Source organism: Oryza brachyantha, chromosome 5, assembly GCF_000231095.2.
Source record: "Oryza brachyantha chromosome 5, ObraRS2, whole genome shotgun sequence".
NCBI classification, from domain to species: Eukaryota; Viridiplantae; Streptophyta; class Magnoliopsida; order Poales; family Poaceae; genus Oryza; species Oryza brachyantha.
The window spans coordinates 2,149,116-2,165,041 of record NC_023167.2 but is presented as its reverse complement, the minus strand read 5'-3'; the positions used below and the strand labels follow the sequence as shown (position 1 = coordinate 2,165,041).

The 15,926-nt window shown below is 44.4% G+C and overlaps 1 protein-coding gene across 2 annotated transcripts; it reads right to left on the bottom strand.

Annotated features, from left to right (window-relative positions):
* Positions 1–445: 445 nt before the first annotated feature.
* Positions 446–7,278, bottom strand: LOC102714097 (nascent polypeptide-associated complex subunit alpha, muscle-specific form-like). Of its 2 annotated transcripts, XM_040524138.1 has the most exons (4): positions 6,417–7,243; positions 3,075–3,152; positions 2,194–2,864; positions 446–2,076 (listed from the first exon to the last, which is right to left on the bottom strand). In XM_040524138.1, exons 1-4 carry the CDS (start codon positions 7,159–7,161, stop codon positions 589–591), a joined length of 2,982 nt encoding a protein of 993 aa, XP_040380072.1. In that variant the 5' UTR covers positions 7,162–7,243; the 3' UTR covers positions 446–588. The 2 variants fall into 2 exon arrangements, with proteins under 2 accessions (XP_040380072.1, XP_040380071.1); XM_040524137.1 differs by having other exon boundaries at positions 446–2,864; positions 6,417–7,278.
* Between the last annotated feature and the right edge of the window lie 8,648 nt (positions 7,279–15,926).

Sequence of the window (15,926 nt, the reverse complement as noted above, 5' to 3'; positions counted from 1 at the left end):
AAAGTGTTCTCTATTTTTATATAACAGTAGAGATTCAATGGACATTGGCCTTGTTCAGGTGAGTAAAAAAGAATGTTAGTTATCCGACGCTTAAAATATATAATTAGATTAGTACATGATTAATTAATTATTAATTATAAAAATGTATAATTGATTAATAGATTATTTAAAACATCTTTTCTATAGATTTTTCTATAGATTTAGGGTCAGTAAGGAGGGACCCTCACATGGCCATATTATTCTTTTACCACATTTCTCTACGAAATTTCATGGATATTCCTATGATATTCATATTACAACATTGGAGAACACTACAAATAAGATATGCATGTCTGCAACGGTTTCTTGAATCTTGACGTGACCATAAGTCAACCCAGAAATATAGCACACTACAACAGTAGTAGGAGTTCATCACATGACAGGCACACACCCTGTTCCTGTTCTTAAAATCCTTTTTTCCTTTTTTTTCTTCTTGGCAAAAGTCAAGAGCAACTAGTACTATTACTACAAATAATAGAGGAACAACTACAAATCCAGCTACTGCCACTGACGGTGGGGCCCAGCTGTCTGTGAGAGACACTGCCCTGCTCAAGCTGAGCTGAAGAGGTGGTAGGGGAAGTTGCCGTTCTTGTCCGTCAATGGCTCCACCAGCTTGGCGATGCCGAGCATCACCCTCATCAGCTCCTCGTCGAACTCTCTCCCTCCCCTCTTCCACGCCGGCATGTCGTCGCCGTTGCCGGGCCGGTACGTCTGCTGCTGCTGTCCGGGGAAGCCGCCGGTGCGGAGCTGGTACGGCGGCAGCGGCAGCGGCGGCGGGCCGGGGAGCTGGTGGTGCATGCCGTCGCTGTGACGGGGGTGGTATGGCGGCGGTGGAGGAAGCTGTGGCTGCACGGAGAACGGCGGTGGCGCGTCGGTGTGGCGAGGTTGGTATGGCTGGTGCTGATGGACAGGCGGCGGTGGGGGGTGTGGCTGTGCCACCGGTGGGCGCGGAGGCTGCAGCGCCGGGCGCGCCGGCGGCTGCAGGTGGGGGTGCTGGGCCGGGCGCGCCGGCGGCTGGAGGGGCTGTGGCGCGAAGCCGACCGACTTGGTGGCGCTCTTGCTGAGCGGTGGTGGGGCGTCGACACCGCCGCCGCCGCCGCCGCTCGCCGGCGCTGCGGGTGGCAGTTCGAGCTTGCTGTCCCCGGCGTCGAGCATGAACTTCACCCGCGGGGCATCGCGGAGCGCCGCCGACGGCGCGGCGTCGTCGGTGGTCTTCTTCAGGATCGACTTGGGCTGCCCCACCACCGCGCGCGCCGGCACGGCCCGGGACAGCGGCAGAGGCGCGCCGTTGCCGCCGGAGCTCCCGGGCCTGAACGGAGCCGTCTCCATGAGGCGGAGCTCGGAGCGCTGCTGCTGCTGCTGCGGCGGCGGCGGCGGCGCTGCGTCGGCCGGGTCGGCGCCGGACGACTCGACGCCGCGGAGGTAGTACACGGGCATCACGGGGCCGAACATGGCGTTGGTGCGCGCGTACTTGATGGCGGCCTCGGCGTCGGACTTGAACCTGTAGATGACGCGGCACATGTGCGACTTCCAGTAGACGCGGATGCCGTCGACGTCGAGCGGCCCGAAGCGCGCGAACCTCGCCTTGAGGGAGGCCACCGACGGCAGCGTCGTTTTCGCCGGGAACTTCATCATCAGCGCCATCGGCGACGGCGTCCTCATCGCCGGAGCCGGCTCCTTCTCCTTCTTCCTGGCAGCAGCAATCGCGCCATTCTTCCTCTCCACGCCGGCGCGCAGCTGCGCCGCCGCCGGCGTCGCGGCCACCGCGGTTGCCGACGGCGCGGCGGCGTCCAGACCGGCGGCCTTCTTGTCGGTGGCCAGCGTCCTGATCTTGTTGAGCTTGGCTTTCTTCTTGATGGCAAGCTCCTCCTGGCGGTCAGACGGCCCGCGCTTGACGCCGGTGGCCTTGGCGGCGGGGTCGGCAGGCCTGGTGGCCGGCTTCTTCTTGGCCGCCGGCGGCTGCTGCTTGCCGTCGGTGGCGGCATTGGGCTTAGCATCGGAGCCCTTGTTCTCCTCAGGCGGGTCGTTCTCATGGCTCTTCTTGTAGCATTTTGAGCGGAACGCGAGGAGGAAGGAGCGAGCTTCGTCAGAGATGCTGCGGCGGCCGGCGACATAGGAGGCAACGAGAGGAAGGTTTTGAAGGTCGGCTATTACCTGCTTCAGGTCAACTCCGTTGTGATCTACCTTAGCAGGCAATAACCCCGGCTTGCCGCCGGCGCCGCCAGAGGGAGCGGCCACGCCGTTGAGCTCGGCGAGCTTTTTCTTCTTCTTCTTCTTCTTAGGTTCGCCGCCGGCGTCGGCGTCGGCGGCGGCTGTGCCAGAGGCATCAGCGGCCGGTTCCTCGCGCTCGCGCTTGCCGGCGGCCTTCTTCGTCTTGATCGCCTTCTTTGGCGCCGCAGCCGCGTCAATGGGCGCGCCGCCGTCGCCAACCTGACCGGCGGCGGCGGGGGGAGGCGCGAGTGGGGTGGGCGGCGCGGACAGCAGCGGCGGAGTGCGCCTCTGCAGCAAGAACTCCTCGTCGACGGCGGCGCCGACGGTGCTGCTCGGAAGCGGCGGGGTCGGGGGGTCAGTCGGGAAGCCAGGCGGGACGTCGCTGAGAGCGGGCGCCGCCGGGTAGGCGTCCGGCATGGACGGCGGCGGCGGGGCGCGCGCGTCGTCCCGGCGCTTGAGCAGGTACTGGTCCTGCTTCTTCTTGGCCCTGGGCTTCATCGCCGCCGCGCTGGGCATAATCTTCTCCATGATCCTCGCCGCCGTGCTGCCCGCGCTGCCCTTCCGGCGGCGGCCGGGATTCTCCGCCGCCTTCTTTCGGCCCTTCGCCGGCCGACCTGAGATGCATCGCGGCCACACATCAAGAGAGGATACGCCACGTCATCAACAAATTAAATTTAACTACTTACATTAAATATAATATTTTATATTGTATTAAACTAGTGGAAATTGTATTAAAATTAAAATAATGAATTTTATTTGAAAGCATTTGAATTTTGGATTAATGAAATTCAAAAACAATATGAAAATGACAAGAAATAGAATACCTGCAGAAGTATTTGAAGAATCGCCAAGATCCGCGGGTTCGTCCTGCGTTTTCCGGTCCCACCAAACACGTGTCTTGCCTGGCAAATATGGAAAAAAATAAAATCAGATTCCGTTAGTGTACAAAAAATAGTTTGGGTGCAAACCTTCTTATAAGTGGAACGATTTACGAGTAATTAAAATATAATTTACAAAGAAAACTTATATATATAGGTTTGAAACGATTTAAAATCAAAGCTATAAAATCCAAGCAAAGACATGTGCTATCGACTCTTTGAGAAAATAAAACAAGAGCGATGAGAAGGTGCATCCTGATTTTTTTTCATATTTATTACTTATACGTATTTATTTTGTTATCGAACACTGTAATGTAACATGGACATTCCTTATACTTATTTACTTATACGTATTTATTTTGTTACGGAACAATGTAATGTAACATGGGCTCGGGCAAATCAATGTATAAACACACACAACAAAACAAACAAACAATCCGTCTTGGTTCCATGGAAAAGATGGGAGTCGGCGAATCTGCTTCTCCTGGATTTGTCTACTCCAGGATTTGTCTGGTCTCTCTTCGGCCATGTTAATAATATCCAACCAAAAAGCAATGACTTTTTTTTCAGTGTAAAATACTCTATACTACTACTACACTATCTTGTAGCAGTGCCTCTCTTCGAGTGAGGAAGATATATCTAAGAAAAAAATTAAAAAATGTGCCTAGCTATGTGCTCGTCTAAACGCATGGCGCGCTATCCAAATGCGCGATTTGGGTTGATGGCAGGGCGTAGCCTGCAAAGTGTCCAATTGAAAATAGCTCCAGAATTTTTTTTCTTCTTATTCTTGCTTGCTACTACTAGTAGTGACCATTCTTTATTTAAAAAAAGCATGTCACTCTGTTTTTTTTAAAAAAAAACATAGTGACAGGCTGACGACCCTCGATTCATTCACCAATGCGGTGGTCCGGCCGGCAGACGGGTGGATCTTCCTTGAGAAGTGACTTACGTGAACGCTGGAGTTGGGCGGGTGAATTTTTGTTTTTTTTTCAGAAAAATACAATCAGTGTATTTTTAAATAAAAAATAATGTATGAATAAATTTTTTATTTATGTGTTCCTAGCGATCTAAAAACTAAGCTAAAAATACGATAAAAAAACCTGAAAATATACTCGAAATTTAATATTAAAAATTTAAATTTCAGTTTATAAACATAAGAAAAAGCAAAAGCAAAATAATATGGCTTGTGAGTTTGGATGGATTTCAACAAAGAACTCTGATTGCTTTTTTTTTTCCTTCCTTAGGGAGGAGGGGGCACAGGCACTGGAGCAGAATTTGTCTGGGCAGAAGAAGAGGCCACGCCTATAATAACAATCAATTTTTTTTGTGCACACTCAATAGCTTTTTTTTAACAAATAAAATAACTAAAGCTCTACCTATAGTAGTGTTTCCCTAATCATTCTGTTCGGTGCAGAAGGGGCCTACTCCATTATCTGCTACTACCACTAATACGAAATAGTACAACTTTAGTGCTGCCAGAGCAACCGACCCCTAATGGATGGTATAGTTGCTGAAGGCATCTCGTCTTCAGAAAGGAATTTGGAATGGGATCAGGAATTGGGAATAAGTCGGTTTAATAATGAAATCCTTGCAATTTTCCCGTTTAATAAAAGGGCGAGCAGAGAAGTGAATTCCAGAAACAGGACAGCAGCAGCAATAGCTGAAGCCTGAAGGCATCAACCTATTGGAGTTAAGAAAGGGCAAGAAGAGGAAGAAAAATCCAGCAGCAGCAGCAGCAGCGGAGAGTACTCCGGAATATAGAGACACTACTAATATGAGGGATTCGTTAATTATGCAAGAATGGAAGGAATTGAACGAGGAGGGGCTCTCCTAATCGCAGGAGCAACTAAAACACACTAGTGGTGGTGAAGGTCAAGATCATGGGCAAACATGGACAGGTGAGTGCAAAACATGGGGCGATTGATGACCCCATTTTATAGTGTTAGAACCTCCCGTGCTTATTTGATAGTGTTAGGACCTCTGATGCTACTGCAAGTTAGATGTATCTTGCTTTACTCCAGACATGGCTCTCTGCCCCTCTACGACTTCCAACTTGACGTCTGCGAAGGATGCTTCGCATTCGTATTGTTTGAAGGTTGAGAATACAAAATTATGATTCCCTTTCTTATGAATTTTACGTTATGCGCAAATATGGAGAATTAACCTTTTATAAATAAAAGAAATCCTAATCCCATTCACTGTTTCAGAATGGTTGGACTAGATGTGCCTAAAAAACAGAAAACTTATCTGTAGTTAATCTTCATACATTTTATACATGTTTATATAAGTATAATAACTAACGAATGCTGTAGTCATACGTATCTTAACTTGGTGCCTTCCTTCACAATGTGATAGTGAACTCAGCCACCTCACCTCGAATCCTGTTTCATCGATGAAGAAATAGTGCATCCAGAACAAAACATGGTATGCTGATGAAAACCCCAATCACATACATTTCGCACATCTCCATAGATCAATGTGTTTTATCAGGTACATTAACATTGTTTCTTCCAAAATTTATAATAGTCCTTTTTGATGCATGACTCTAATTACACATATAACCAACAATATGCAAAACGATGAATGCACTGACAATAAGTGCATATATCTATGTGCCATACTATAGGGATGAACAAACAAACACCTAATAAGCATGCATACAGGAGCGCAAAGGACGATGGACAGAAAATGATGCACAGCCGTTAGAAAAGGAGAAACACATAAGAACTGAGGCCAGGCCAAAAAAACTGCAGTAAGTAACACTTGAACAGTGGAAACATATGAACAGAAGCATGAAAAAAAACAATCAAATATATCACAATGCATATTAGGCCCTAATCCTTTTCTGTAAGAAAAATCATGCCTGCAAGGCAGTGGAGAAATAAGTCTTATTCTATCCTTAATAGTTGTTTGGAAAGTTTAAGGTATCAAACGGGATGGGGCTACTGTAATACCCACGTTTCTAAGACAAATCAAGATTGGTTGCTGCTATGCATCTGTCAAGCTTTACTTAATTAGGAAGCGATAATGTAATAATCGCGTGACAAATTCTGATCAACCCAATGGGAAAAAAACATTTATGCAACATACAGATCATTAAAAAAATGAAACAAACAACTAATTCAAGCAGATCTACACCTCTATTCAGAACAAAGGAATCAAAATTCAATCTATATAGCACCATTAGTATTACGGTTAGCTTAACAATCATGTTCGAGTACATGGCAGCAGAAACAAAACCATAATCTACCGTACAACTAACAGGATTGGGCATGTGAGTGTGTATACCTTGTCGAGCTTTCTTCAACGCGGCTGCTTTCTCCGCTTGGAGCTTCTCGTAATCCATCCCAAAAGCTTGGGCGTAGGTTGGGTCTTTCAGCGCGAATCTGGATCGGCGGTAGGCCTCAAGCATGGCACTCATATGGACAGCCGGAATGTTGCGGTTCCACACCTTGTCGGCCGCATCCCGCTGCTCCAAGGCGGCGCCCTTCAGGTAGTCCAGAAGCGCACGCGGCGCGATCTTCTCCCGCTCCGCCGTCACCTGGTCGGGGTGGTACTCGGCGTCGGTGTCGAACCCAGGCACGTCGACGAGGAGGTACCTCGGGTCGGCCTCGTGGGGGCGGAAGGCGTCGGGACTGCGGCAGGGGCAGAGGAGCGCGAGGGCGGCGCGGCGCGCGACCTCGTCGGCCGCCTCGGAGATGGCGGTGGGGAAGTTGCGGCCTCCGCCCTGGGCGGCCTTCTCCGGGAAGTTCTCCTCGAAGGGGAGGAGCTCGTGCGGCTCGAACCAGCCGTAGCTGGAGTCTCCGAAGAAGGCGACGAGGACGAGCCCGTCGCGGTAGCCCCGGCGCACCTCGCCGTCGCTGGTGAGGGTGATGCTGTAGACGTGGCCGGGCCACCACGGGTGGGACTTGACCTTGCCCCAGACCATCTCGCCGAACCGGACGCCGCGCGGCCACGCGCCGCCGCCTCCGGCGTGCACGATGGCACCGGAGCCGGCGAAGGCGGCGGGCGCGACGGCGGCCAGATCGGACATCCTGCGGAGCGGAGGCGAAACCCTAGATTTGGTCGCGGGCGATCTCGATTTGGGCTTGGGCTTGGGTTGGGGAAATTTCGGGAGCTTGGGCTCCGAGCGGGAGAGGATGGGGGGCATGATGGGAATTTGGGAGGTGAGAAAAAGAAAAGAGAAGGAATGATTTCTTCGCGGAGCGGGCTAAATGTTCGCGAGAGTTATATAACCGGATGGTAATGCGAAATGACATATAAGTCAGTAAAGTTTTATAAAGTAAAGTAAGGTGGTTTGGCATCGATGTGTAATTGATACGATATAGCGGGGTATTTCACAAAGCGATACATGGTGGTCTTTGTGTTGCGAAACCGTGGGTATGTTGTGAAGGTGGTTTTTGGCAAGGTATTTGTGTGGGCTGATGTGACCCGTTTATATGCATATCTATCATTGTTATTTTGTTTAAGTTGGTAGAATTGGCAAGTTTAATTTAAGAAAAAAATAATGGAACTTATATCACTATGTTGGGTCCAATTAATATGGAGTTCATGTTCATATTTTTTTTCGTGATAGTATACCACATCGTCAATATTATCTACCAAATCACTACTGATGTGCACGGGGGTGGCCTGATCTTTCGGTGAGTTGATGATAACTACGATTTATGGAAAAAACGCCGATGATCCGACTACAACTGTATGAGACATTATTGTGTTGCGCCTTAGCGATCGATACACATATTTAAGGATTGTTGATCTTACCGGTGCAGATTAATCATATTTATGCAAGCAAACGAGAACAAGCAAGAACAAGATAGAAGCAATCTAAATTACAAATAGGAATTAAGGCACACGATAAATGATACACTGATAAAGTAGGGTTCTTAACAAGCAGACAGACAATCTAGCCGACGTGCGCACAACAATCGAAGTAGCAATAGCTAAACTTACAATTAATCAAAACCCATGAAACTTGGAGGGGGACCTAGCTATTTATAGAGGTGGAAGGACGACCAAGGATGTCCTAGGATCGTGCTCCACCAGATTAGGGCACCACTTAGGTCGGGGTCTCAAACGAAGTTACAAGCCCAAAGACCCATGACAGATGATACAACATTTTATTTCTTTATCCGCGGGTGGCTGGAATAGGATTTGGCGATGAGGCTGAATCTGTTAGAAAGTGAACTTCGTGAGCTTCCCATCAAGTACTCATGAATCAAAAACATATGTTGTATATAGATCCGGTGGCCATTTGAACTCAGCAGCGTAGCAGATGGCCGAATCGGATTCCAACGCTTAAAGAAATTAATCTTTATATTATCTTGTTCATCCATAATGTGAGCAACGGTCATATCTGTAGTAGCTGTGGTCATATCAGCTACGATGGATTATTTAGATGGTGTTTGAAAGCACAAGTACAGGTGGTAAAAATAACTGAGACGTACGAACCGAACCAAACTAACCAATACCACAACCGAGATGACCGAAACTGTTAAACATTCTGTTAGTGTTTTTATTACGAATATTAATTCGGTTAATTTGGTTATCATCCTTCATTAATCAAAATGACCGAACTAACATAAACTTAATAAAAATGTCATGTAACTATAGTAATTTTGGTGATTTGGAACATAAGATAGAAGTAAGAGTAAGCATGATTGATGCTATCTTGGTAAATTATTACGGTATATATTGTTTATTATTACGGTGTGTTGTTTCATTATTAAACATCATAAAAAGAGGGAAATACCACCTAATTTTTATTGTAATTTGTTTGTTTCTTTATCTTCTCGAACGGTCACGTATTTCAGTCATGATCAAAGACCACACCGAACTAGACGAACTAAACTGCTCGCTCCTAACAGCATCTCTGATAGAGGGCTAAAAATTAAATCCTAAAAATCATGTGTCGAAGGCCTTCTTAAAAAATAATAGGACTAAAAAATACCCCCTACTTCAATAGAAACCCAAAAATCAAGTCCTAAAATAGTTAGTTGATCAAATCAACCAAATTAGTTAAGATATGATCGTTCTCTGCTTCTTCTTTTTTTTCGTCGCCACCCCTTTCCACATAGACATTGCCGACGTTGCCTGGCAGAACGTCGCCGCCGCCTGCTATATACGTGCCGCCGCCCATTGCCTTGCCTGTGGACGGTATTTTTCTTTTAGGGTTATTGCATAGCTGATCCTATTTTAAGAGCCAATTACGGATTTGATCTTATTTTTTTCACTTTACAGATTTGACCTCATTTTTTAAAAATAAAGACGCCGACTGACCCTAGTCGGTTAAGTGAGCTTAACGGTGTTAAATGAGACATGAATTGATGTTTGTACCCTTACATATTTGACCCTACTTGTAAATAGTTATTGCACATATGGCCCAATTTTGTACATATATACTTTGTAACAATTAATGTATTTGTAATATTTAATTTATTTATGTTTACTATTTGAGACAAATTTGTTTGATATTTCAGTGAAGTTTGATTAAATTGAGAAATGTACTAAAATTTGAACTAAATTCAGTTCAAATCTAAATTAATTTAAACAAAATTTTGACATGGTTTTGACTACTTTTTAACAAAATTTTGATAGCACATTGCCCAAAATTGCCAAACTGTGCACACAGTGAGGTAAGTATAAAAAATGTTTATGTAAAAATAGCACATAATCATCTCCAAAATACACATTCACATGTCAGGACACAAACATAGCTAGCACAAGGTCCCATTGCCGGCCTGTCAGAGCTGGAGCAGCACCACGCCGAACATGTAGACGTCGTTCTCCGCGCGGGCGTCGAGGCGGCCATCGCCGTCGCCGTCGTCGCCATCGTGGAGGAAGGTGGACAGGCCGTAGTTGGTGACCCTGACGCCGTAGGGCCCTTGCGCCGCGGTGGCGGCGTCGAACAGAGCGTCGCTGGATGGCTCCTGTGCTATTACTGTTGGCTGCATTAGGACATCAGGATCATGAGCATCTCCCGCCAATATAGTTTCATCCTTTTCCATCAACAGCTTGGTAAAGAATAGAATGATTGTAAGAAGAGCAGTTCGGGCAGCTTTTATCTCTGCCTCTTTCTTTGGGCCTCTTTGGGGAGCTTTATTCTGAGAAACAGCTGCTGGGTAGCCAGTTTCTGATAATCTGGAAAAGCTCCTAAACCCAGCTTCTCCAGATTCTAGATTTTTAGTTCATTTTCCAGATCAGTTACAGCTGTGAGCCGTTTGGGGCAGCTTTTAGAAAAAGCTGCAGTTAGGAGAAGCTCCCCAAACAGGTCCTTTGTTCTAGCTGCAGCACCAATATATTGTATTCCACCAATCTCTACAGTGCATATGAAAGGAGCTAAGCCTGAGGCTTGTTTGGTGCAAATATAAGATGGAATAGCATAATTCATCTTCTGGGCATACTCCTGAAGAAGGTTCTTGCAGAGCCCAGTTTCTTGCTGGAAACATAGTAAGATGTGTCAAAAACGCATGGAGATCTGGGTAAGAGATTATAAAACTATTCTAAATTTTAGTCAGCTTAATCCTAAGAACTAAAGAACATCCAGTACGTTGCTGGACGCACGCGGCCGTGCGCGTGCAGGTGCGCCAGCCCGCAAGCGGTCGCCCGACCGCGGCGCGCTCCGGCCACGATGGCAGCGGCTTGTGTGGTGGCCCGGCGCCGTGTAGGAGGGTGTCGAGACCGACCGACCCGGCCGACGCCCGCTCGACGATGAGGCCGCGCTCGCCTGGGCCCTCGGAGAGCCGACGATGCACGGCGAGCGACCGGACCGCGGCGGGGAAGCGGCGCCCACTGGGCTCCCCACTGGCCGCGCCACCAGACGACGCCCTGCCGGCCGCCGCCGCCCCAACGCGTGCGTGCGCCCTGCCCCGCCGGTGGCCGCCGCCTCTCTCGGCTGTCCAGAGGGAGAGAGTGAGAGAGATAGCAGATATGGATTGAGAGGAGGGTATTTTGGTCTTTTCATGTCTCTTTTTCTCTTTTTTTTTTCACTGCCAACTCACGGTAGGCTAGCTTCAGGGTCTGCAAGTGAAAAAAATGAGATCAAATGTGTAGTTGGCTCTTAAAATGAGGTCAGTTATGCAATAGCCCCTTTTCGTGTTCTCAATGCCACGTTGCTCTCTTCTTTCTCCTTCCCTTCTGCAGCAGAGGGGTAACTTCGATGCTTGCCGGCAATGCAGGTGGGTAGGACCGGCCGAGTTGGTAGAGGATGTAGGGAACCGGCTGCAAGGAAGGCTGCCGACGCCGGTGACCTGGAGCGGTGGTGGCGGAGGAGTTAGGTCACCGGCTTGCAGCACATGGGATGGAGTTGGGGTCGGTGGAGGAAGCGACACCGGCATCGATGAGCGGAGGGGGATGGCCAGCGTCGACGAGCGGAGGAAGGCTGCCGATGCCGACGACCTGGAGCGGAGGTGGAGGAGGAGTTTGGTCGCCGGCATGCAGCAAATGGTACGGAGTCGGGGTTGATGGAGGAAGCGACGCCGACGTCGACGAGCGGAGGGCGTCAGCGTCGCCGGTGGACTAGTGGAGAGGCCGGATTATTTGGGGGCGCAGGCGGCGATCGAACACATTTGAAGAAAAAAAAAGTTTTGCCGTGGCTGGGAAAAAAGCGCGGCACGGACACTTCCGCGCCACGTAGCTGTGAAATTTTCCTGTGGTACTACCGATTGGGAGCGCGGATTGCTTCCCCTGCGGATATTTTAGGAGCAAGTTTGTGCTTACACCTGTTTTTAACATAAATCCAAAAAAATCGTTTTGAGAGCATGGTTGGTGCACTATTGGAGATGCTCTAAGTTCTTCCCAACATAATTTGGTCTTTAATTTTAGATAGCCGAATTTTCTTTTAAAAATGAAATAAGAAACCGAATTAACCGAATACACTTGACGCCCACCCTATTCACTTATTCAGGCAGTTTTGAAGTTACAGTCATATAGGCTGAACCGAATAATTCAGGCATGGAAATAGAGTTTTTCCTTAAGGTCTCTTTTAGAACGCGGAAATTTTATTCATTTTTTCAAATTCCCACAAAATCACTTCGTTGGGCTTAATGAACTACAAGTATATAGTGTTTTTGTGTTTGTTTTTTTTCCCATAAAGACAGACATATATGTACATCAGTGCAGGGGCGGAACTAAAATTTGCTCAAGAGCAGGGCTGAATTAGTATAATTTACATAAATTTATCTTTTATCATTTATCTTTTAAATTTTGAAGTATAATTTTAATGGATATTTGGGTTTAGGAGTAGGGAGCCCAATCCGCCCTACTTATAGTACTGCCCCTGCCTCACTGGAGTACTGCATACTATACACTATATAAACACAAACCTAAAAATATGATGTCATACAAAGTATATAAGAGCATTCCCAGTAGCTCACATATATTTGATTAACCATATTGCTATCCTGGTGATCATCTAAAATAGATTCTTTCTTCGTATTATTTATCATTCTAATAGAACATCCATATTAAATCCTCTCTTTATATATTTTATTAATACTTTACAATCACATCATCTCATGTTATTATTGATCTTTAATTTTGAGATTGGATGTTGAGACAGGAAGTGGGGGAGAAAGAACGTCTAAACATTAGCATCTTTTTTCAATATGGATGATGCTTTGTTTTTAAATGATAGAATGTTTTATTTTTAAGATGGAGTATGAAATGAAGTATCTACCAGGGTTCGCGTTACCGCGATAACCGGGACCTCCACGGAGGCTCGGGTTCGGTAAGCCGCGATAACTGAATTTAAATTTGAGGAGAATTTAAAAATTTTGAGAAAATTTAATGAAAACAATATATGTCGTATAGATTGATATATGATGTAGTTTTGTCAAAGAAATTCATGAAAAAGTGTATTTCCGTCGTAATTAAAAATCATAACCGAGAGTTTCGGGAAAAATTAAAAAAAATAGCCTATTGCAAATAATATTTCGTAAGAAGATGGTTAAGAATATTTCGTTGTTTAGTCATTATTAATTTGCACTAGACACCAGAGTACATAATGTTAAAATACAAATATACAACAATGGATATAGGGAAAATATGTACGGAGAAAAATTAAATGTGCATATTAGTACATACATAATAGTTTTGTTCGTAATAATGGGTAGTAGTTATAGTTGTGACGCAGCAATCAAAATGAAGTTGTTGTTACTTATTATTGATGTAAATTATTTGGTGAAGGTTGATATGATGATGCATGTTTGTATGTTGCAATGTCAAGAATTTAGAAAATGTCATGTGAAAATTTTCTTGTTTTCCCTATAGCATGTCCTAAATATCACAAATATCGTTACAAAATTTTTTTCCTATTTTTCCTGTATTTTTTCAGATTTTTTAAAGTTTTTTTTTATTTGACATCTCATATATTTTCCTATTTTTAAATCTTCTTCTTCCCGCAGTTTACTCGTGGTAACCGCGGTTTCGGCTACGAAAACCGCACGATTCTCATGCATTGTTCTAGCAAACATTAGCCGCGGTTCCTGTGCGAAACCACGCGGCAATCATGCAAAACCGCATGGTAACCGCGGTTACCGCGCGGTTTTAAATTCAAATTTTTGGTTTTCAAATTCGTCGTGGTTTTTGCGGCTTCCGCGGTTACTGTGCGGTAACCGGGCGTCCGCGGCGCCGCGGCATGGGCGGCACTGACGGTAAGGTGAACCTTGGTATCTGCTAGGAATGCTGTAGAAAAAAGTCCTTGGCTGTGAAGGGAAAATAGAGTCCTAACCAAGGATTCTAAAGACAAATTGGATTTCATATCCTAACTTGCCTTCTTTGAATAGTAGGAATCGAAAAACAGAGAAATAGGAAAAATATAGGATTCTGTAGGAATGCAAGTGTAAAACAGAGGATCACGAAACATAAGAAAAATATAGGAATAACCGTTTGATTGGACCATAGAAAAAACACAGTAATTTGAGAAGAGATAAAGAAATTTTTTCTAAGAGGTTCCACCTCCGGTTATAATTCCTCCAAAATTTGCATAGGAAGAGACAATCTATAGGAATTTCATAGAGTTTATTCCTTTGATTCAAAGAGGCTTTGTAGGAAAAATTTCTATAGGAAAACAATCCTCTAAAAATCATATAAATTTCCTTTTGAATCAAGGGGGCCTTAGTTTTGCTTAGATAAGTGGACATTCAAGAGTATAAATATAAGGCTCTCTGGTATTACAAGGACAACTTAACACAAACTAGCACAATTCAAGGGAGACATAATCAGTCTTATATATTTTTTGCTTTTGCTCATACTTATAACCTAAAATTTAAATTTTTGGTCTTAAATTTGGAGGTGATTATAGATATTTTTTTCATGATAGTTATTTTCCAGCCTTTGACTTTGGAGTGTTAAGAACATGTATATAAAAAAATATTTATAATTTATTTTTGTTTAGAACTAAGGCCACGTTCGTCCAACCAGGTAAGTTAACTTACCTCTATCGTTTTCCGCGCGCACGATTCCCGACTGCTAAATGGTGTATTTTTTTAAAAAAAATTATAGAAAATTTGTTTTAAAAAATTGTATTAATATATTTTATATTTTTAATAATTAATAATTAATTAATCGTGTACTAATCTATTGTTTTTCGCACTGGGTAAGTTAACTTGCCCTCTCCTCTCACGAAGGCGGCCTAGGTCGTGTTGCTTTTTTTATCAAATAAATCAAACAATGACCACCGATACAAGTCACACGTCCAACCTCATTGTCGATATTGATGGAGTCCAAAAACAGCTATACGCCGACCACCAAAACCCAAGTTATACATAACTAGGGTCTTCATCCTCGCATTTAACGCATGAGATTAATATAATGAAACAACGACCTTCGGCTTAACAGGAGTAAGGCTATCGCCTGCAAGTGCCCCGAATCTCTCTATAAATTCCATATATTCCCTTCCTTGTATACACCTTTGTTTGAATTTCATATCCACATTACCCTACCTATACAAATACACAATATATGCATATATATTATAGTTAGATACTATCTCTGTTCTATATTAAGTTCATTTTTCAGTTTTTAGATATAATGTTTTGACTCTTCGTCGTATTTGAAATTTTTTACGATTAATATTTTTATGGTTAAAACATAAATAATACCACTATTTCTTTTAAGATTTTTTATATATTTTTCAAATAAGATGAATAATTAAAGTAAAACTTTGGACACAGAAATCGAAAAATAAAGTTATTACGGGATGGAGGTAGTATCAGTCTTTTTGGCGTAGTAAAATTGGTTATTAGCCGTATATTAATATTAATGTACATGTTTTATTAAGAATATAAACCCTATGATATATAGGGCTCATAATAGGTTTGCCATTGAGAACCATCGAAAAAATAATCAAAATAGTCCTTAAAATTGTAGTTGGGAGGGCCAATAACTTTTTCTACTTAGTTTGAAAATAAAAGAAAATGGTAGGCATAGATTTAAATTGAAAAGTATGATATATTTTTTCTCAAAATCACACGGTTAATGTAGATACCCTAAGCCCCTATGCTAAGATCTCAATTTAAACACGAGAATGACAAAAGACAATAATAAGGAAAAATAACACATGCTTCTAGTTGTAATCTACGTGTAAAATAGACGATTACGGAAGTATATGAAAAACATGAGAATGTCTATTTAAATATACCAAATAATAGTAAAACTCTTGCTAACTCTTCTCCCGAACTACATAAATTAAGCCATTTCTAAGGTGTTAAATAAGATTTGAGAAGCTCCAATCATTTAATTTAAAAGTCGAAACATGAGAATTTCATATAAATCTGGTATCCTGTAAAACCTCTCCAC